Below are 22,918 nucleotides of genomic sequence, written 5' to 3' on the forward strand. Positions count from 1 at the left end.
AAATTGCATAATTCATGTATTTATTTATTCATTCATTCATTCAATGGAAAGAGATGCTAAGAATTATAACTCAACAAGGGAAGAAAAACATTAATTGCACCAGTTTAGTCCAACCAGTGATGAGACATTCTACATTTGTTTATGCTGTGAGGAGATCTCTCTCGTCACTTCTAATCTGGCAGGATTTCCTAAGTGTGAACAAATGTATCTGCCAAAAGTATTGTTCACTTGCAATGTTTTGGGGCTGTGTGCAGAGGTGGTATTCAGCCGGTTCGTACCGGTTCGCCCGAACTGGTAGCGGAAATCGCCCACCCGCCCCGGCTCTATGCTATCCTATTTAGGCACGTTTTTGAGGCAGGGCGCATGCACAGCAGGCGCACACGTGAGCAAAGCACATGTGCAGAAGGCTGGGCGTATGCATGGAAGGCAGGCATGTGTGCGAATTGGGCGCGCACACAGCAAGCCAATCATAACATAATGTGAAACCCACCACTGGCTGTGTGGTCTATTTCCCAGGATCCTCCATAGCAGGGGTCTCCAACCTTGGCAACTTTAAAACTTGTGGACTTCAGCTCCCAGAATTCCTCAGCCAGCGAAGCTGAGCTGGCTGAGGAAAAGCAAAGCAAAGCTAGCTGAGGAACTCTGGGAGTTGAAGTCCAGAAGTCTTAAAGTTGCCAAGGTTGGGAGATCCCTGATCTAATGCATGATTGAATCACCAGGTGGGCAAAGCTGTTCCAAGCTAATACATTCACTTGAAATTTTTGTAACCTTTGATTCCGAAAATAGCTTGAGTACTTAAAATTATAAGCCCATAGTGACCTTTCATTCATAAATAGATTCAGGGTTCATTGGATCGTTAAAGCTTCCCACAATAATAGATAAACCTTTTGTTTCACCTCAGTGGCTTCCTTGTTTTTCCATAGAGGCCACTTTTCCCTCTCACTCATCCATCAAATCGTACAAGTCCAAGGTAGAGAAAACAAGTAAATTCCCAACACACATGAACCAGGTTTATTTTTTTTTATTGGAAAGAATTATCTGTTAAATGTAACTCTTATAATTTTCTTGTTGCAGTGTCTTTCCTCTTCCTATCACGCTTTTTTTTTCCTCTTAGTCTCTTTTCACAACAAATAATTCTATTAATAGGCAGCATATTCTAGATTTTGATGAAGCAGATTCTGAAACATGTTTACAAAGCAGAATAACCCTAAATTTCCTCTTACAAAATAATGGCCCTATATCAACCACATTAAAATTAGTTCATGCTATAAAACAGAGATTGCTCTAAATATCTGTCTTCTTGCCTAGTATTGAAGACCTATGGAGGAGATTAGCTATGGAAAATGAATTTTCCAGGTTTCTCCTCCTCTGCAGCCATTAATTTTATCTGGATGAATTATTTGCAAGGAGACTTGGGGGGTGTATTTTTTTTTTCTTAGTCTCCTGCCATCTGTGGTCTTCATGAGATAGATCCCAGGTTGCTCTGCAAAATTGTTTTGCAGCCAGCCATGAATATAAATAAGAAATTATGCTATCTAATGTCAAGAGGGAAACAGTCAAATAAGAAACACATTTTAATTTGGAAACTGGGGGATAATCCTAGCTTGAAGAATCTTAAAGAGATCAAACTTTCTAAGCTTAAAGCTTCCTAAATCAACTCTTATTTTTTTATCAACAATGCTGCTGGATTTTAAAGATCCCTCTGCAGAATGCGTAGGAACAAATATTGACTTTTGTACAATGATCCAACTATACAGTTCTGTGGTTTTGTTTTCATCATAATAGCCCCCATATCCTTAAATGTTATTAGCTGTTTTAGGTGTTGCTCACACAGTAAAAGGATGGGCTATTGATTTTGATTTATTTGCGGGACCGCCTTCTGCCGCCGATAGCCTCCCACCGACCAGTACGCTCCCACAGAGAGGGACTCCTCAGGGTGCCGTCGGCCAGGCAATGTCGGCTGGTGACTCCCAGGGGGAGGGCCTTCTCTGTGGCAGCTCTTGCCCTCTGGAACGATTTGCCCCCGGAGATACGAAGGATATCGGATCTCTGGGTCTTTCGACGTGCCCTAAAAACTTTTCTTTTCCATCAAGCAGGGCTGGCGTGAACCCCCCCTTTTTTTTTTTAGCTTTTTTAGCTTTTTAAATTGTCAATGGGTTTTAGTTTGAATGTTTTAAATTTTGGGCCAAAGTCATGAAATTCTTTTTAAAATTTAAAATTTTGTATTGGTATATGTTTTAGTTTTGACTGTGCACCACCCTGAGTCCACTAGGAGAAGGGCGGTATACAAATTGAATAAAATAAATATAAATAAACATATACTGCTGATAGTTCAGTCTAGCCTGAAAGTGCCCAGGGTCCTTTGCCTGGATTTATGAAGGCAGCAACTTCCACACCTTAGCTATAATTTCATCAGTACCAAATGCCCCACAATTAGAACATAGAATAATAGGGTTGATCTCCAAGTATGACCTTGGAGATCTTCTAGCCCAGGGATCGGCAACCCGTGGCTCTGGAGCCGCATGTGGCTCTTTCTTCCCTCTGCTGCAGCTCCCTGTTGCTGGTCGGCTCCACAATTGATAGGGCTTTCAATTAGGACAGGTAGAGGAAAAAGGATGCTGCGCTAGGAGGAGACTATGATGGGAGAACTGGACTTCCGATCAGCTCCAGAATTGAATGGGGGCTTCCGGTTAGGACCTTTGTGGCTCTTGAGTGTTTAAGGTTGCCGACCCCTGTTCTAGCCCTCCCCCCTCAAGCAGGAAATCCTATACCATTTCAGACAGGTGGCTCTCCTGTCTCTTCTTAAAAGCCTCCACTGATGGTGCACTCTCATCTCTGTAACTGTGTGACAGGGGATCTGTAACTGGGAAGGCCTCGTAAGAATGTTAGTTCCACCTCTTAGCTGAATGCTGCTTTGCTGAAATGTGCACCCTTTCTTTCTGGAGAAATGCAGGAGCTGAAAACCTGAAGTTAAGCATTCTGAATTATTACTGATTTCAGCATACTAAAGCCTGGTCAGTGGTGGGCTGCCCCCGGTTCACACCGGTTCTATAGAACCGGTAGTAAAACTGGTGGGAGGCTCCGCCCACTGACCCTGATGTCATCAAAATGCTTCTGCGCATGCGCAGAAGAGCGCACGCGTGAGCGAAGCAAGCGCACATGGCCCCGTTGTGAACCGGTAGTAAAGATAAGTAGAACCCACCCCTGAGCCTGGTATGAACTCTCCTAGCTCTCCCATGGAAATAGATGGAACAATAGTGATATTTCTGAAATCCCTATTTAAGGACAATGCTCATCTCAAATGCAAGAGAAGAATCCTTTTGAAACCCCCTCTGTCTCTTTTTTCCCCTAGAAAACTACAATTGCTGGATCATTTTTGTTGGGGGATCTTGCTGTCCAGGAGCATCTGCAGGAGAAGGGTGAGTAAAATCTGCAAGATTAAAAAGCACAGCATCACAGCCCAAACCTAACCCATTTGTACGTACAACGCACATTCAAAAAAAAGCCTATATTGTGCTGCATCAGTGGTGCTATTCAGCTGGTTCTATCCGGTTCGGGAGAACCGGCAGCAGCGGCTGCAGGAGGCTCCGCCCACCCACCCGGATGTCATCACGTCCCGTTTTTGACGTTCTGCGCATGCATTCCCATTTGCGAACCGGTAGCGAAGGTAAGTGACTACCATCCCCGTGCTGTATAACTACCATTCTGCTGATTTTTTACACCATCAACCCACAGACACCACTGTTGTCATCCTCTTAATCAGCTTGAATTTTTGATTTTGAGTGAATATGTGCAGAGAAGCCTGACACCTTCTCACAGTTTCTGGGCAAAAGGAAAAAAAATTGCAATCGGAGTCACTTTCCCCCATAACTAAAACTTTTACGTCGCTGATTTAAGACTGTTCCTTTAACAGGCTGATAAGAAACAAAACCCTTATACTTCATATAATTATGGCTGCCAGAATTTCATTTGCACAAAATTGGAAACACGGATTTGCTCCATCAAATACGATGATCATAAAAAAAGTGCTATAATGTGCAGAAACAGATAAATTAACAATGGAACTAAAAGACCAAGAGGAAACGATTTATTACGAGACATGGAATAGATGGTATAACTGGTTGGAGAAAGAATCCAACATTAATGTATAAATGTATAAACGTAAGAGAAGATATTAGAGAGGAGCGAAATAGTTCTTGTGTAATAGATAGGTATAAATTGTAGTGAATATAGAAATTAGTAGTAATATATAAAATGTATGTGTATATAGTTGATTAAAAGATAAAATAAACATTATCAAAGATGCCGGTATCGGAAAGCTGCAAAAATGTAACAAGGATGTTAAAGATGTAAATAATAAAAATTATTTAAAAAAAGAAAAGAAACAAAATTCAAAAAGAAATCAAGAATAAGACTCAGACGCAACCATATCACCGAACCAATTGGTATAGTAAGCAAGGTTTGGTCTAACTAAACTTAAAATGGGATTTTTCAAGGAATACCAAAGCTAAAGATCAAACTGAGAAGTTTTTTTTTAAAAAAAAAAAGCTGAAGGTTTTCTATACTGACAAAATGAAAGCGACATGGACCAAGAATTGGCCTGAACTCGCAAATTTTGGCATTTTTTAAAACAATCATTCTTTAAACTTTTAGAATCATTTTTAAGCCAATCTGCAATTGTCTTCACCATGTCCAGTTCTAAAAAGCCATTGCCATGCAAACTAACTCATGCTGTGTTGTAGATTATTTATTTAACATATACCGTAGTGGCCAAAATTGTGGAAACCTTTTGGGAAAAGTGTATTTTTGAGGTTTGATGGCTAATAACACCACCTTTTTTTTTTTTTTTTTTTTGGAGTTTCAAGATGATCATATTCCACTGTTGGAATGGCCTGGGAATAGCCCAGACCTTAACCCAATTGAAAATCTAGGGAGCTGACTGACTAAAGAAACTTGTTAGTCAGAAGCGACCCAGCAATCAAACCCAGTTAATAGAAGCAATCATTCAATCTTGGTTTCACATTATAACAGCTGCAGAACTCAAAGACTTGGTTCACTCCATGGGAAGATGTTGTAAGGCTGTAATTCTTGCTAAAGGTTACCCAACTAAGTATTAACTGACATGGGGATAATTTTTGTATATCTCGTTTTTTCTACATGTTTCACTTTTCTTCTTTATACTGTAACTGCTATTCTAATAGCAAATCCTTCATAAAAGTTATTGCATTACATTCTTGATTAAATTATCTTCCCATTGATATATAATTTTATGGTACTACTCCAAAAAAAAGATGTTATTAGCTAGTTTTAGAAAATATACTTTTCCCAAAAGGTTTCCACAATTTTGGCCACTATTGTACCTGTATCCCACCTTTCATTCAGGAGCTTTCAGGTGCCATACATAGAATTACCTCTTCTTTCTCCACAGCCCTCTGTGAAGGAAAATAAGCTAAGACAAAATTACCCAGGGAGTTTCCATGGCTGTAGATCAGGGGTGGGTTCCACTTACCTTTACTACCAGTTCGCAACGGGAGCATGCGCACTTCTGCGCATGCCCAGATCATCAGTGATGATGTGGGGGCAGGTGGGCGGAGCCTCCTGCCTCCATTACTACCGGTTCGCAAGAACCGGACCAAACCGGGAGCAACCCACCACTGCTGTAGGTAGATTGAAACATTGGTCTCTTCATCCCTAGACTATCCTCTTTAACTTCTGCACCATGCTGGCTTTCCATAGCCAGCCAGCCAGCCAGCACCTATCTCTATAATTTATCTGATTTTGGGGGAGAAAAAGTCTGTGTGATAATCAAGCACTCTTTAGGTTAGAAAGATGGGCAAAAGGATAGCAAGGTGCCAAGGTCACTCAGCATAAAAAGGAAGGAGGAAGAACTCAAGAATCAGAAGATTTGGTGGGGCTATTTCCAAACACTAGAACAGTATACAGTATATAAACTTTATTACGGTCATCGACCAGCAATAGATACACAATAAATTAAAAATAATACTGACATTAATTGTGAATAATAACATCCCTGTTATGAAAATACATGATCTCAAACCGTTAGGGTCACTCCCTAATTTACATGAGTGGAGAGCCGATAAATATATGTGAGTAAATGTATTTTTCCAAAAATTGTTAGAGATATCTCCAAAAAATTGGCACCAGTTGACATCTATAATTCTGTAACCAATTTTTTTCTTGTGGACATTGCAGCGTGGTAGCCGGGTTTGAATCTTGGAGGAGAAAGCCTACATAAAAGTCGTCTGCACTAAAGCAGTTTTTCTCAACTTCGAAGATTTCGAATTCCAACATGGCTGGGGAATTCTGGGAGCTGAAGTCCACACATCTTCAAGTTGCCAAGGTTGAAAAACACTGCAGTGGGAGATGACCTCAACCTTAAACTCCACAGAGCTGGAAATCCTCCTCCAACACCACCGTTGCAGCAACTCTTCTTGCATCAGAACTGAGTGGAAAGTAAATAAGCTCAGCAGTTCAGTGACAAGTATGGTGCAGTGGTGGGTTTCACATTTTGTTACTACCAGTTCGCCCCCCGCGCATGCGCCCCAGTTTGCTTGTGCACCTGCCTTCCATACATGCACCCGGCCTTCTGTACATGCGCTTTGCTGGCATGCGCATCTTCCGTGCATGCGCCTGGCCTCAAAAATATGCCTAAATAGGATGGCATAGAGCTGGGGCGGTTGGGCAGGCCCACCCGCGATTTCCGTTACCGGTTCACCTGAACCAATGCAAACCGGCTGAATACCACCTCTGGCATGGTGGCCCCCAAAGTATGTTGCACATAAAAAATTGAGCGAAGCTTTGATCATAGCGGCATGTTCCCATCTTGACTTCTCCATCACATCCTGCAGATACCCATGGCCAGACAATGAATTACTGGTATTTGTCAACTTTTACACAGTCTATTGAATAAGCTGAAGGACATTTCCTTCCCCAGCAGGCAGGAAAGGAAGAAACTCAACCATTGCTGTGAAGCGAGAGAGAAAAATCATACTGCGTCTGACACGTAACAACCCCATTTAACAAGATGGGTGGCAAATGGTGGGAAGAAAAAGAAAGAAAGAAAACTAAAATTCTTGATGAAACGAATTACCTGGCTTTAGTCTAATTTCATAAATTCTCTTTGGCAGAATGATATCTTCCTGTCAGGAGACGGAGACAGAGGGAGTTTTGCTGGCTATTTAAAATTAAAATTATCATAGATTTGCTCTTATAGCAAACATATGTGCTAAAAGAGCAGGATTTTCCAAAGATAACGGAAGAATTCCTTTCCTACGTTTCTCTTCTGATGATGAAGCTCCCCACAATTATCGTCCCCTTGAAAGGGAAAAATTCATTCGCTCTCAGAAGGGATTCCAAACCACAGATCATTTGCAGACTGTTATTCAGGCAACTGTCCACATAATCATCTGCTAACCGGGAAGAGATGCTCCATGGACTTTTGAAAAGAATATAGGAATCATGGACAACGCTGTGGGCAATGATATGAGGTGCTGTAACAACTAAGTTTGGAGGTTGAGTTTTTAGCCCCTTCTAAATGAGCTATACCAGAGATGTTAAATTCAAGGCCTGTGGGCCAGATCGGGCCCACAGAGTGCTTAGATCTGGCCAGCGGGGCCACCCTGGAAATAGCGAAGGACCGGCCCGTGGTGCCTCTTCCAGTGAAAATGAGCTCCCGGACTCTGTTTTTGCTGGCAGGGGGTTGCAGGAGGCCGTCGCAGCCGAAAACGGATCTCGGGAGCCTGTTTTCGCTGGCAAAGCACTCAGGCCACCACAGGCACCCCCAAAACGAGTGACAGTGAGCTGGCCACACCCACCCTGGCCATGCCCACCCCACGCTCCACCCCCCTGAGGTCAAACACAACCCTGATGCAGCCCTCAATGAAATTGAGTTTGACACCCCTGAGCTATAGTCTCTCACCCCAAAAGAGTTGGCCTAGAGTCTGGGAATGGCTCTTCTTCCTTCCTTTCCTTCTATTTCCTTTGTCTCACCTATCAGCAAAAGTGATTAAAAATGGAAGGAACAGGGTGTATACCGTATTTTTTGGACTATAAGATGCACTGGAGTATAAGACACACCAAGATTTCAAAGAGGTAAAGAAGAGGTAAAAAAAAGAGCACTCTGCAGGCCTCCCAAACCCTCTGTGCGTCCTGTTTTTGTGAAAAACGGCCCATTTTTTGCAAAAACGGGATGCACAGAGGGTTTGGGAGGCCTGCAGAGTGCTCCTGGGGGCTGGGGAGGGCAAAAACATGACACGTGGGGATTTGGGGAGGCCAAAAACGGGCCTGTTTTTGATGAAAACGGGACGTGAGGGGCGGGGTTTCGGGAGGCCAAAAATGGCTGCATTTGGTGTATGACACACCAACATTTTCAACCTCTTTTAGGGGGGGCAGTGAGTCTTATACTCAGAAAAGTACAGTAATTGCAGTTTTTCAAACACTTCAGAACTGTGCTTAACTAGAATCAATTGAATCAATAGGAAGGTACTGTATATCTGTCTCTAGAAACAGATCCAATAGCAATGGTCAATAGAGTGAGGTCAAATTTTATTTATTTATTTATTTATTTATTTATTTATTTATTTATTTATTTATTTATTTATTTATTTATTTATTTATTTATTTATTTATTTGTTAAATTTATATACCGCCCTACTCCCGAAAGACTCAGGGCGGTGAACAGCCAAAAGATAAAATAAACATAGTACAAACGTTAAAAAACCATTTAAAAATACATTAAATACTTTGGCCCAAACCAAATTTAAAACACCCCAATTTATAAAACAAATTTAAAAGCAATTAAAAAGGAGGTTAGGCCAGACCAGCCTGTTGGAATAAGAATGTTTTGAGGGCACGGCGGAAAGTGCGCAAATCCGGGATCCTCCGTATCTCCGGGGGGAGCTCGCTCCAGATGGCAGGTGCCCCCACAGAGAAGGCTCTCCCCCTGGGGGCTGCCAGTCGACATTGTTTGACTGACGGCACCCTGAGAAGACCCTCTTTATGGGAGTGTACCGGTCGGTGAGAGGCTACTGGTGGCAGAAGGCTCGTGCCAGTAGTATCTTCTAATGCAGGGGTGTCAAACTCAAGGCCCACGGGGTGGATGTGGCCCACGGGGTGGTTAAATCTGGCCCACAGGGGCCCCCTGGAAAGAGAGAAGTATTGGCCTGTGTTGTATCTGCCAGCAAAAATGGGGCTCACAAGGACTGCACATGGACCTCACAAGCTCCGTTTTTGCTGGCAGAGGGTTGCAGGAGGCCATCCCAGCCGAAAATGGAGGTCTGGAGCCTATTTTTGCTGGCAGAGCACTTGGGCCACCACAGGCGCCCCTGACACAAATGACGTCGAGCTGGCCACGCACACCTCAGCCCGCCGAGGTCAAACACAACCCTCATGCAGCCCTCAATGAAATTGAGTTTGACACCCCTGTTCTAATGTATCTCTAAAAAACCCCAAAAAGGACTACAGGTAGTCCTTGACTTACAACAGTTCATTTAGTGACCATTTCAAATTTCCAGATCACTGAAAAAAGTGACTTATGATTGTTTTTGATACTTACGGCCGTTGCAGCATCCCCATGGTCACATGATCAAAATTCAGCTGCTTGGCAACTGATTCATATTTATGACGGCTGCAGTATCCTGGGGTCATGTGATCCCATTTTGCGACCTTCTGACAAGCCAAGTCAATGGGGAAGCCAGATTCGCTTAATAACTGTGTTGCTAACTTAACAACAGCAAGTGATTCACTTGACAACTGTGGCAAGAAACGCTGTAAAATGGGGCAAAGCTCACTTAACAAATGTCTCGCTTAGCAACATAAATGTTGGGCTCCATTGTTGTCGTAAGTTGAGGACTATCTGTACAAGCTTCTGACCTTTGACATTTCTTTTGAACATCTATTTCCATACACTTGTACTGCATGTCAATTATTTTGCCAGGGTGATGAAGCCCAAATGTCTCACTTAGCAACATAAATGTTGGGCTCAGTTGTTGTCGTAAATCGAGGACTACCTGTACAAGCTTCTGACCTTTGACATTTCTTTTGAACATCTATTTCCATACACTTGTACTGCATGTCAATTATTTTGCCAGGGTGATGAAGCCCATTTTTACGAGCTGCAAATCGCCTGGAGCTATAACTATGAAATACTGGCTTATATATCATTTTTTTCTCCCTATTTTGATGTAGAAGGCAGGAAATTCCTGTGATGTTGTGATCCCTGAGCAGGGCCTACAGACGTCTCTTGATGTCTGCTAGGTTCCTTGCTCCGTCTGATTTTAACGCTTTTATATTTATTATAACTCCTTTTTTTGCGGGGGGAGGGGCAGGGAGTAAGCTGTACATGCTGCAGAATAAATCTCTAACCTCATTTTTTGTTTCCAAGCGTATCTCAGGGGCCCAAAGTTCTTTTAGAAAATTCAAAGGAGGGGTGGTTGGAAACCAATGTTTTAGAAACATCCTTATCCTGAAGAAGGATGAAGGTCCCATGAGTTAGCAAAAAAGAGAGAGAGGAGTGAATAGTATAGAATAGAATAGAATTTTTATTGGCCAAGTGTGATTGGACACAAAAGGAATTTGTCTTGGTGCATATGTTCTCAGTGTACATAAAAGAAAAGATACGTTCATCAAGAAACATAAGGTACAACACTTAATGATAGTCATAGGGTACAAATAAGCAATCTAGAAAGGACTCTAAAGAGAATGCAGGGTAGCATTCTGGAGCTTTATAACTAGTGGTGGGATTCCAAAATTTTTACTACCGGTTCTGTGGGTGTGGCTTGGTGGCCGTGGCTTGGCATGGCTTGGTGGCCGTGGCAGGGGAAGGATACTGTAAAATCTCCATTCCCACCCCACTCCAGGGGAAGGTTACTGCAAAATCCCCATTCCTTCCCAATCAGCTGGGACTTGGGAGGCAGAGAATAGATGGGGGTGGGGCCAGTCAGAGGTGGTATTTACCAGTTCTCCGAACTACTCAAAATTTCTGCTACCGGTTCTCCAGAACTGGTCAAAACCTGCTGAATACCACCTCTGTTTATAACTAACTGATTATATCTCTCATGGCCACCACTTTGTAATGAGAGATCCCAACCCCCAAGCCTTTTTCCAAGAGAGTCCCCATAATAGTCTCAACAGAGAAACTCTGACATGATATATTATTATATGACCCCCACACTACAGTGCTTATGTAGGACTATTTTCTAGCAGGTATCTCTCTCTCTCCCTCCCTCCCTTTTATTTAAGAGATGTACTGTTGTGACCCAGGCCCAAGTAGGTAGTAGTTGACACAAACAGTTCCAAAACAAACAGACTTTATTAGAACAGCTGAGAATTAACTCATTCTCAGCATAGTCCAAACTAAATTAAAACAAATTCTTCATAACACAAATTCTTCAGTCTAATCACCAACTTTGGTATAATTAGGCAAACTGCCAAAGGCTTCTCTTGGCAAAAGTTCAGAAGCAGGAGACGCCGACCAGAGATAAGTGCAGCAAGACAAGAACAAGTCTATCAACGTTGTTTTCCGACAAAGAGCCCAAGAGCCGTTGCTGGTCTTTTAAGCCTTATGGGAGGGGCCAATCATCTTTTGGCCCTACTCCCGAGTCGTCCTCTTTGCTTTAGCTGCTCTTGCCTTCTAGCAGCTTGTTGTGGTTCCGTCCTCCGAGCCTATCTTATCGGAGGGAGAAGGCTCCGAACATGAAGGAGAGGAGTCGGCCAGGCCTCCCTCTCCAGGCCCCTCCTCTCTGGCACTGCCTCAGGTGCTGGCCGAGGAAGAGGAGATTAGCCAGGAGCCAGGTGTCTCCGATGATAGCGATGGAGGCGATCTGTCGTTCCTGGATCCACGCCAATGAACGCGTGATAAACGGTTGCAGCAGTTGAGAAGGCGTGCCAGGGATTAGGCTGAGTCACTGGACCACACCCCAGAGACTATATAAGAGAGTGTGGTGGCCATTTAAGACTCTGTGACGGACAAAAACTAACTCTGGCTAGTCACTTTGAACAACGCTTAAATCTGCCGAAGGTTTCTTGTTTTGACCTAGACTATTTGCAAACTCTGCCGAAGGTTTCTTGTTTTGAACTGGACTATTTGCAAACTGTGTGTATTTCTGTTTATCTGGTGAAGGGATATTAAGTAAAAAGCACTTGGCAGTCGGTGCTCGTCTTGCTGCCAAGTTTTTGATAACAAACTGTGTGTGCCAAGTACTTCCTTTAACCCTCGGCTGGCTGTGTGTGTGTGTGTGTGTGTGTGTGTGTGTGTGTGTGTGTGTGTGGAGACGGGGACAGAACACAGCTCTTCTCATATGTGCACTAGGAACAGGCTCCTCCTGTTCCTCTGCCTCTCTACTGTCAGCCTCTGGAGGCTCCAGAGTCCGCAGATCACTCCCCAATGGTCCTGGCCCTGGACCCATCTCTACCTCCGATGCAGAGCCCTCATCTGGGCCTTCCCCAGCCTCCAAGACTGGCCCATGTTCTTCCTCAGCCTCATCGCTGTCCGACTCCGCTGCCAGCTCCACGGAGTGCTGGCAGACCATAACATGTAGTACAGTCTGGAGTGACTATGAAATTGATTGCAGTAGCAATGTTCGAAGTGAAGATGATGAATCTTTTGCTCAGCTGTGATGGGTAAGAGGGGATTTGAGCTGTTTGAGGAGGAAATATTAGTCATCTTCAGCCTCCAGCGCTATTGTTTCAATCAGCTTTGGAGAGAATAAATCACAACCTTACTTTGATCAAGTAGTAAATGGTTCCTTTCAATGAAAAGTATTTGTTACCATTTCCTCAAAATTAAGACATCCCCTGATAATAAGCCCAATCAGGCTTTTGAGTGGATGTGCTAAAATAAGCCACCCCCTGAAAATAAGCCCTCCCCAAAAATATTTAAACACAGAGCTGGAAATCAGGTAAGACAGCACGAGGAGCCCCATCTTGTTCTATGTGCCCCAAAATAATAAGACCTCCCCGAAAATAAGGCCAAGCGCTTATTTCAGAGTTCAAAAAATATAAGATAGGGTTTTATTTTCGGGGAAACACGATATATACATGCTTGGATTGCTCTTTAGGTATTGTATATATTATTTGTATTCTGCTGCTGTTATTTTTGTACAGTAGCTGGTGTCCAGTTGAAAACACAAAGATAATACGCACAGGATGATATCACACAGATGAGAAAATGGGATTTTTCATTTCCTGTATGGAAATGACCCCTCTGACAGTAGGTACTTTCTGCTAAGAATGGAATATGTTGGTTTCAGATATTTCTGCTGTAGGTTCTTGAGAACATGTTCAGTGTCTTCATATGGGAATACGGGAATACCGGCATCTTCCCTTGACTTATTCCCCTAGGTGTCACCTATTATAATCTCAGCACCTTTCTCAGTGGATTTTGTTCCACCTAATTTCACTGCAATATTTACTTAATTCTCAGGTCTGTTGGGAGTCAGTAAAGCAATAGGTCAGTGACATCTAGTGGTGGTAATGGGAAAGACAGAAATGGGTTAAAGTGGAGATTAAAAAAAACAAATTGCCAAATTAAGAGATATTCATTGAGGCGGTTGTCCCAAAGGCAGTGATTAGAACTCAATTTCAAGCACAATACTGCAAACATGTTTTTAATTGAGGCTTACTTTTACTACAAAGAGGGAAGAAATGTCCCGATATTGTCATCTAATTCAAAAGATTGAAAGATTAAGAAGCCTCTTGATAAAATGCTCCAGAATGTCCTAGTCCAGGAGTCTCCAACTTTAGCAACTTTACAACTTGTGGACTTCAACTCCCAGAGTTCCTGGCTGAGGAATTCTGGGAGTTGAAGTCCACAAGTGTTAAAAGTTGCCAAGGTTGGAGATCCCTGGACTAGCCCACCAAAATCAAGTGCTGTATAAGGTACCTTGGATGCATCCTTTCTGAGAATTTGGAAGGAGGCATAGGGACGTGGTGACTCAGTGGCTAAGATGCTGAGCTTGTTGATCAGGTCGGCAGTTCAGTGGTTTGAATCCCTAGTGTCGTGTAATGGGGTGAGCTCCCGTTACTTGTCCCAGCTTCTGCCAACCTAGCAGTTCGAAAGCACATAAAAAATGCAAGTAGAATAATAGGGACCGCCTTTGGTGGGAAGGTAACAGTGCTCCGTGCGCTTTTGGCGTTGAGTCATGCCAGCCACATGACCATGGAGACATCTTTGGGCAGCGCTGGCTCTTCGGTAATGATGTGTAATGATGCATAAGGAAACCATTCCTGTTTAAGAATCCAATGTATAACAGTGTGAGATGGGCTCCATCTTTGGTATTAAGGGTGTTACACATATTCCAACCAAGAAGTTGAAGGTTTTCATTTCTACTGAAGATTATAAAATCTTTGTGGGATTTCTCAAACTTCTGTAGGGTAAGGTAGAATCTGTCATGGTCTTAGACATCGTTCTGGCTCCTACTCCCTTTACGTGTCATCTTTGAAAGGTTACCTGCACCTTCAAATCACTTACTATGAATATTATCATTGTATAAATCAGCCATTATTTGGGACAAGGACACCAAGGTTCAGATAGCAGAACAGAGTTCAAAGGGACTTAGAGGATTTTTAGTCCAACCCTCTGCTCCAGCAGGAGATCCTGTATTGCATTCAATAAACTGATTGCATTTCAGATCCAAAAAACTACAATGGTAAACAGACATGTGTGGCCGCGCAGGTGGTTATGGGCGCAACTCGTTGTGCCCATGTGACATCCCTCCTGCGCGAGCTGCACTGGCTCCCAGTGGTCTTCCGGGTGCGATTCAAGGTGTTGGTTACCGCCTTTAAAGCGCTCCATGGCATTGGACCCGGATACCTTCGAGACCGTCTTCTGCCACCAGTAGCCTCCCACCGGCCAGTTCGCTCCCACAGAGAGGGTCTCTTCAGGGTGCCATCGGCCAAATTATGTCGGCTGGCGACACCCAGGGGGAGGGCCTTCTCTGTGGGAGCCCCTGCCCTTTGGAATGAGCTGCCCCCAGAAATTCGTAAAATCTCTGATCTCCGTGTATTTCGCTGTGCCCTCAAAACCATGCTGTTCCGCCAGGCTGGGCTATCAATGTAAAGATTTTAATTGGTTTTAAATGGGATTTTAAATTTGGGGTTTTATAAATTGGGCCTATTATTTAATAATTTTAATTATTTTTAAATTTTGTCTGTCTTTGTGTTTTTAATTAGGCTGTACACCGCCCAGAGTCCTTCGGGAGAAGGGCGGTATAGAAATAAAATTAATAATAATAATAATAATAATAATAATAATAATAATAATAATAATAATAATAATAATAATAATAATAATTGTACAGAGAGATCGACACTTGCGATTATTTGAATCTGCCATTTGAAATATGCAGTTCACTTGGGGCATCCTTTGATCAACTCACTGTTCCATTAAATCTCCCTTGCATTTAGGAATTCCTTCTCGTAGTACAATCTTATGAATTACATATGTGGCAAGCAGCAAAACCCATTGTTTCTCTCTTACATTTTAATTAGCGGAAATTAGGGAAAGGGGTTTATGGAACTGAAATTCACTATGTTAAATTACCGCTTGATTTTTGTTCCCCCAAAAGCCCCCACACACATACACACACCTTGTTTTGCTCTTTCCACTTCTCAAATATTTATTCTTCCAACAATTTCACCCATTTTTAAAACTATCATCTTTTTTTTCAAAAGGAAATAGATTTTTTTGCTATACGATGCTTTGTAACTAAAGTAAGAGCTGTAGATTTATTTTTAAGTTTTAGCTTTAAATATATTGCAAGTCACCCTAAATTTACAAAATAAGAATTGAGCTGAAGCAGGTAGATATTTTTTATTTCTTTGTCAAGCCTGCGAATAGGCCAAAATGAAACAAAAAGAAAAAAGAAAGAAAGAAAGAAATGCAACTATACTCTGCTAAGAAGGGAAATATAAAGAGAGGAAAAAAACAGTTTGTAATTGGAATTAAGAGTCTTGATGATGGTTTTACAAATAACTTTCTCTTTGCTTTGACTCAGTTCCTCCACTATTTTAGGAGGCAGACAATGCTAGCAGAGAAAGCATTTGGGGGCACTGTTTCATCAGCTTACATACACATGGATGTTTGCTCTGTCCCATGAATTCTGCTTATTTGAAGCAACAAGTATCATTTTACATACAGAAATTGCAGCCTCATTCGGTAACAACCCCCACCCCCACAGCAACACATACAAACCCTGCATTTGTATTCTTTATTTAATATTACAAAAAAAATGGCCTGACTTGAGGCACCAAGAAGCCTCCAGATAAATACCTGAGGAGTCACCTTTGAATATTTCACACCAAGAGGGTCGGTTTATAAAAAATGCAGTGATCTCAACATGGCTGCCTCACTGATCCCAGAGGCCACAAAATGGCTCTTCTTCACGAACCCCAGCTAACCACAACCCAATGCCCATTTCACACAACCAAAGTTCCTATGTCAGAGAGGAAGGGATTCCAACAATGTGAACTAGCCAAGTCCCAAGGCCTCTCTCTCTCTCTCTCTCTTTGTATATGACTTTTCAGTTCTCCCACCTATATGGAAGGCATGATTTCCCACCTGGTTTTTAAAAACCTGCCTATTTTTCAATGTTTCTCTATCAAAGGCTGAGCTTTCACCGCCGGTCCTAAAGAAGAAAATCCTAAATAAAGTTCCCTTTGATAACCGTGAGATGGTGCCCTCAGCAAAAAAAACCAAAAGCTATCATTCCTACCAGAATATCATGGGCCCAGAACGAAAAAATGGCTCATTTCAAGCTAGAGAAGGAAAGAAAAAAGATATATATATATATTCCCATTAGCTCATACTCCAAGTTGCTTAATTCTGTCTCTTGAAAACACCGTTTACAAAAGTTCTTGGGCAAGGAGAATTTGTTTCAAACACGCACATATACGGACATACGGACTCTCTCTAACCCACGCTCATACATTGGACAAAAATATTTGGCTCCGAATCCCTCAGGCAACCAGCAGTCCGTGCTGGAGTTCATGTCATCGCTGGCTTAGGTGGGAGACGACATAAATGAGGCCCACCAAGAGCAGACCTCGCACGCCCACCATCATAAGCAGGAAGAGCAGCAGGATGGACATCACCGGCTCTACCACCTGGTTGCCAAGGTGCCAAGTGGGGAAACCCATGTTCACCAGCTGCTGATTGATGTCTGAGAACGGCGAACGTTCCCCAGGCCTTGCATTCTGGCGCTGTTGCTGTTGCTGCTGCTGCTGGTAGTGCTGTGGGGGGTTAGGACCAGTGTTGGAGGTTGCGTTGAAAAAGCCCTGTTGAGCAAACACGAGAAAGTGAACAAGCCCAAGAAGCTGTCTTTCTGAGACACAGAAATGGGACTGTAAAGGGAGATGTCAGAAATCCAGCACTTTGGGCAAATTACAATAAAATAAATAATAAAATAAAAAAAATTAAGGGACGCGGTGGCTCAGTGGCTAAGACGCTGAGCTTGTCGGTCGAAAGGTCGGCAGTTCAGCGGTTCGAATCCCTAGTGCCGCGGAATGGGGTGAGCTCCCGTTCCTTGTCCCAGCTTCTGCCAACCTCGCAGTTCGAAAGCACGTAAAAAATGCAAGTAGAAAAATAGGGACCACCTTTGATGGGAAGGGAACAGCATTCCGTGCGTCTTTGGCATTTAGTCATGCTGGCCACATGACCCCGGAGATGTCTTCAGACAGCGCTGGCTCTTCGGCTTTGAAACGGAGATGAGCACCGCCCCCTAGAGTCGGAAATGACTAGCACATATGTGCAAAGGGAACCTTTACCTTTATCTTTAGCCAAATTTTATTTATTTATTTGTTTGTTTGTTTGTTTATATTTATATACCGCCCTTCTCCCGAAGGACTCAGGGCGGTGAACAGCCAACAGATAAAACACAAGAAATACAAAATTTTAAAAAGTATTAAAATCCAATTAAATTAATTTGGCCCACAATTAAAAGCACCCCTGTATTAAGACCCATTATTAAAAAAATTTAAAACAATTTAAAAGAGTTAGGCCAGCCCGGCTTGCTGGAATAAATACGTCTTTAGGGAACGGCGAAAGGTGCGAAGATCCGGGATCCGCCGTATCTCCGGGGGCAGCTCATTCCAGAGGGTAGGTGCCCCCACAGAGAAGGCTCTCCCCCTGGGGGCCGCCAGTCGGCATTGTTTGACCGACGGCACCCTGAGGAGCCCCTCTCTGTGGGAGCGTATTGGTCGGTGGGAGGCTATCGGTGGCAGAAGGTGGTCTCGTAAATACCCAGGTCCTAAGCCATGGAGCGCTCTAAAGGTGGTAACCAATACCTTGAAGCACACCCGGAAGACCACCGGGAGCCGCTGAACTGCCGACCTTCTGATCGACAAACTCAGTGTCTTAGCCACTGAGCCACCGGGTCCCTCTTGGGAAAAGATACACATACTTTAAAAAGCTACAGATGATACTTTCGTAGCCTCACATACACCTTTTCCAAATTTCCAAAGTGCTAGAAGAAAAGTTTTTACGGAACAATTCTACGCAAAGCACAATACATACACCATTCCTCACGAGTCGAGAGGAGTTCTCCCTATTCTGAGTGGTCTGTCGTACTCGAGGGTCATCATCTTGCACAATATCTCCATTAGCCAAAATTCGCACCATCTTTATAACAGTCTTGGGTTTGCCTTGTCACACCTGTAATTTACAGTGGGAAGATTTTTTTAATATGATTACTAGTTCCATGGGGAACAGAGACCCAAATAAGATGAATATACCAACATTATACATAATTCTAGCAGTAAAGCATTTCTTACACAATCACAATAGCTAATACATGAGAATTTTAACATTCCCCTGCTGCATTCTTCCCTTGTATAGATCTACTACCGTGTTTCTCCAAAAAGACGACCCACCTTGAAAAGAAGCCCTATCATGTTTTTGAGCAAATTAAGCCCCACCCACAAATTAGCCCTAATTAAGACGCTGCCTACCCCAGGGTGTAGAGGTGGGGCGAGGCACACAGGTAAAAAATAAGCTAGGGTGGGGCCCTACTTACCAGGCCTCGCGCACCCCGACACCTGCCTTGCCTTCTTTTGCGGCCACTTGCCGCCACTCGTATGCATCACCCCAGCCTCTGTTTTGCCTTCAGATGCCTGCCGGAAGGCATCTGCAGCCAATAACAGAGCTCCAGATCGATCCGGAGGTCTATTATCAGCTGCAGTGGGCTTTCCGGCAGGCATCTGAAGGCGAAACGGAGACCAGGGCAATTCGTGCAAGTGGCAGCAAGCGGCTACAGAAGAAGTAAGCCAGCAGCGGGGTCCTGCTGGGCGGGGCTGTCGTTGCCATGGCCACAAGGTGAGTCAATAATTAGAACCCTCCAAAAAGAAGGCCTAGCCGTTTTTTCGCGGGGGTAAAAAGAAAATAAGACCCATCCTTCATTTTGGAGAAACACGGTATGCATTAGCAATTTTCTTACAATGTTCTACAATTCAAGGGCACAATTAATTGAAATACTTTTCCACTGCACACAGGAACTTTTGAAATAATTCACAAAAAAAGTAAGAATGATGGCTGAAAATACAAAAAACACACAAAAAAATGTTCTTTGTCACATTCTATGGCAACTATGTTCTTTTGTGCATTGGGTTACTTGTACAGTATGTATTCTCCATACCCTCATCTGAGCCAGAGAACAGAAATGCGACATCCTATTCTCTCAATTAGAACCACTTTCCAGTTCAGTATCCTACCTGATTCACAAGATTTTAAAGTCAAGTAAATCAGCAAAACTTCCAAAAAATATTTTTCCTTGTAATGCTGTTGGTTTTCAAAATGTCATAATCGGCACCATTTTGGGAAAAGATATTTCCTTCCTGGCTCAGAGAAAGTATCTGTTGCACAGATATCCAAGATCTACATTAAAAAAATAATAATCATGTGATATGTTCCATTGGTTTAAAAAAAAAATTAATCATAATATTTTACAGAATTTTTTTTTAATGCCGCCTCTCTCACTGATACACCAACTCTGGGAAACTTACAGTATGCTAAAAAGTATTACAAAACAATTGAAATTGTTGAAGAGGTAAAAACCAAGATGAGATAGGGAGGGAGGGAGGTATTTTCTCTACCTAATCAGCCACCCTCAACGTAGCAGGCCCATGTCAGAGCTCCAGATCTAGTGACAGAGTCAAGTTTTCCGACTTTTCAGAAGGCCAGGAGTATGGAGGTGGATTTAATTTAATGTATGTTTTATTTTATTTATTAAAGCAATTTATGCAGCTGCCCATCTCACAAATAAGCAACTCAGGGTGTCATACAACGGAGTTAAAAACAGGTAATAAATATATTATTGAGGCATTTTGGTCACTTGTTTCAAATATATGACAATATTGAAAAACAGAACAAATTTTAAACATAGCATCTGAGGTAAAAATACACAATTGCATAATGCAACTTCTTAGTCAACAAATGGGTCCAGCTTAAAACATCCTTAGATCTAGAAAGAAAGCAGTCTTTCTCTTATTCCTAGGAAGAAAAGAGAATTCCCAAGATTCCCACAGCCTTAACTACAGAGAATTCCCCCTCATCCTACTAGTTTGGTGTTAAATGCAAATCTGGAAAATATATGAATAAAAAGCAAGAATGATGAGATGCACGATTCCCCCCCCCCCCCCCGCATAGGTTAGCTCAGTGCAATGAGACCAACTTGAGCCTATTTCTACCTCAAGAAGGGACTATATATGTTTTTTTGAGAAATATTTTATTTTTACAAACACAGACAATACGAAGCATTAACCCACAAAACCAGGAAGTTCCTATTTCAGCATGAATCCATAAGGTAACCTTAAGCCTCACTTCTAGAACCAACTACAGTAGTGGCCAACATTGTGGAAACTTTTTGGGAAAAGTGTATTTTTGAGGTTTGATGGCTAATAACACCACTTTTTTTTTTTTTTTTTTTTGGAGTTTCAAGATAATCCTATTCCACTGCTGGAATGGCCTGGGAATAGCCCAGACCTTAACCCAATTGAAAAGCTATGGAGCCGACTAAAGGAACTTGTTAGTCAGAAGTGACCCAGCAATCAAACCCAGTTAATAGAAGCCATCATTCAATCTTGGTTTCACATTATAACAGCTGCAGAACTACAAGACTTGGTTCACTCCATGGGAAGATGTTGTAAGGCCGTAATTCACGCTAAAAGTTACCCAACTAAGTATTAACTGACACGGTGATAATTTTTGTATAGCTCGTTTTTTCTATGGTGATCATTTTTGTATAGCTCGTTTTTTCTATGGTGATCATTTTTGTATAGCTCGTTTTTTCTATGGTGATAATTTTTGTATAGCTAGTTTTTTCTATGGTGATCATTTTTGTATATCTCATTTTTTCTACGTGTTTCACTTTTCTTCTTTATACTGCAACTGCTATTCTAATAGCAAATCCTTCCTAAAAGTCATTGCATTACATTCTTGATTAAATTATCCTTCCATTGGTATATAATTTTATGGTACTACTCCCCCCCAAAAAGTGGTGTTATTAGCTAGTTTTAGAAAATACACTTTTCCCCAAAAGGTTTCCACAATTTTGGCCACTACTGTATTTATGCTTAAAAGATAATACTAGAAACCCACACAATACATATGAATACTCAAAATGCACATACCAATAATAAAAAGGCACCAAGCAAGCAGCCAGAGAAATGATTAGCAAACAGCGATGATGTCACAATGATTCCTGATGCGAAGGCTTCAATCCTAAAAAAACAAACAAAAAAAAATGCAATATAGTGCTCGACTTGGTCTCAATAGAAGGGGGTCTCAACTAAAGCTCAGGGAATCGTCGTCCTTGGCCAGAGAGATGAACATTCTGTACATGGTCAGAGGCACGATTGCTGTCTGGTTAGCTTCAAGAGTATGTCTGGGACCCGGATTAACCCTTTCCCAAATGTCAGCAGGTTCAGGGAGGAAAAAAAATCCGGCCCTTCAATCTATGCTACATCCCAACAAATTTGCTCTGCGTTGGTTAATTCAAGGCTGATAAATTGATTTGTACGGATGGAGTCGCAAACATGCCCCCCCCAACGCGCCCACTCACCTCTCGCCTCTCTCTCTCTCTCTCTCTCTCTCCTCTCTCTTTCTGTCTGTGGTCTCCTTTTGCTGACGTCAGCCTTCCCTTCTTCTGCTGACTGTCCAGTATCTCCAGCCCGGCGACTTCCAGGGACGTCATCATCACCGGACATTGTTTCAGGAGAAGGGAAGAATGAAAGAGAGAGAGCAAAGTGGTTGGCCCTCCCCCCCCCCGGGTGTAACTGTGGAGTAGCTCCCTCTTCAGGCGCCAAGGTGAATTACACGGTTTGCACGGCGAGGCAATGCATCAGTGAAAGTGCTCAGGGATTACAGAAGACAATTCCTTAGCGCAGGGGTCTCCAATCTTGGCAATTTTTAAGACTTGTGGACTTCAACTCCCAGAATTCCTCACACAGCAAAACTCAGGGATTACAAAAGACAATTCCTTAGCGCAGGGGTCTCCAACCTTGGCAACTTTAAGACTTGTGGACTTCAACTCCCTCAGCAAGCTGGCTGAGGAATTCTGGGAGTTGAAGTCCACAAGTCTTAAAGTTGCCAAAGTTGGAGACCCCTGCCTTAGCAGGCAGAGAGGGAATGGAAATGGCATTTTCTTTTTTTTCTTTTTTTTATTTAAAATTGTATTAATAATACAAAATTTAAAAAACATTGGACATAGATATGACATCACTAGTTCCAAACATCTTCCGCCACTTTACAATAATATTAGTACTCATATAAACATATAGTTCTTAAACTTTGTTCATTATTTAAACATAATATGATATGATATTAATACTTTTTCCCTTATTTCTGTTTGTTTATTTATTTATTTATTTATTTATTTATTTATTTATTTATTCAATTTATATACCTCCC

General features: G+C 42.4%; 1 protein-coding gene across 2 annotated transcripts; it reads right to left on the reverse strand.

The window, feature by feature from the left end:
- Positions 1-15,816: 15,816 nt before the first annotated feature.
- On the reverse strand, positions 15,817-22,124 carry FAM241B (family with sequence similarity 241 member B). 2 transcript variants are annotated; one of them, XM_070945426.1, is made up of 5 exons: positions 22,071-22,124; positions 21,640-21,730; positions 19,723-19,885; positions 18,530-18,667; positions 15,817-17,292 (listed from the first exon to the last, which is right to left on the reverse strand). In XM_070945426.1, exons 4-5 carry the CDS (start codon positions 18,632-18,634, stop codon positions 17,008-17,010), a joined length of 390 nt encoding a protein of 129 aa, XP_070801527.1. In that variant the 5' UTR covers positions 18,635-18,667; positions 19,723-19,885; positions 21,640-21,730; positions 22,071-22,124; the 3' UTR covers positions 15,817-17,007. The 2 variants fall into 2 exon arrangements, with proteins under 2 accessions (XP_070801527.1, XP_070801524.1); XM_070945423.1 differs by lacking the exon at positions 19,723-19,885.
- Between the last annotated feature and the right edge of the window lie 794 nt (positions 22,125-22,918).

This window comes from Pituophis catenifer, unplaced genomic scaffold, assembly GCF_029215685.1.
Source record: "Pituophis catenifer annectens isolate HBS135680 unplaced genomic scaffold, rPitCat1.0.hap2 SCAF_6, whole genome shotgun sequence".
Classification (NCBI taxonomy): domain Eukaryota; kingdom Metazoa; phylum Chordata; class Lepidosauria; order Squamata; family Colubridae; genus Pituophis; species Pituophis catenifer.

Excerpts from the sequence above, each read along its gene's own strand:
- FAM241B (XM_070945423.1), bottom strand. The coding sequence starts at position 18,634 with ATGGTGCGAATTTTGGCTAATGGAGATATTGTGCAAGATGATGACCCT. Across the intron at positions 17,293-18,529 it reads CTCGACTCGTGAGGAATGGT|GGCTTTTTCAACGCAACCTC; the intron begins GTATGTATTGTG and ends TTTGCTCAACAG.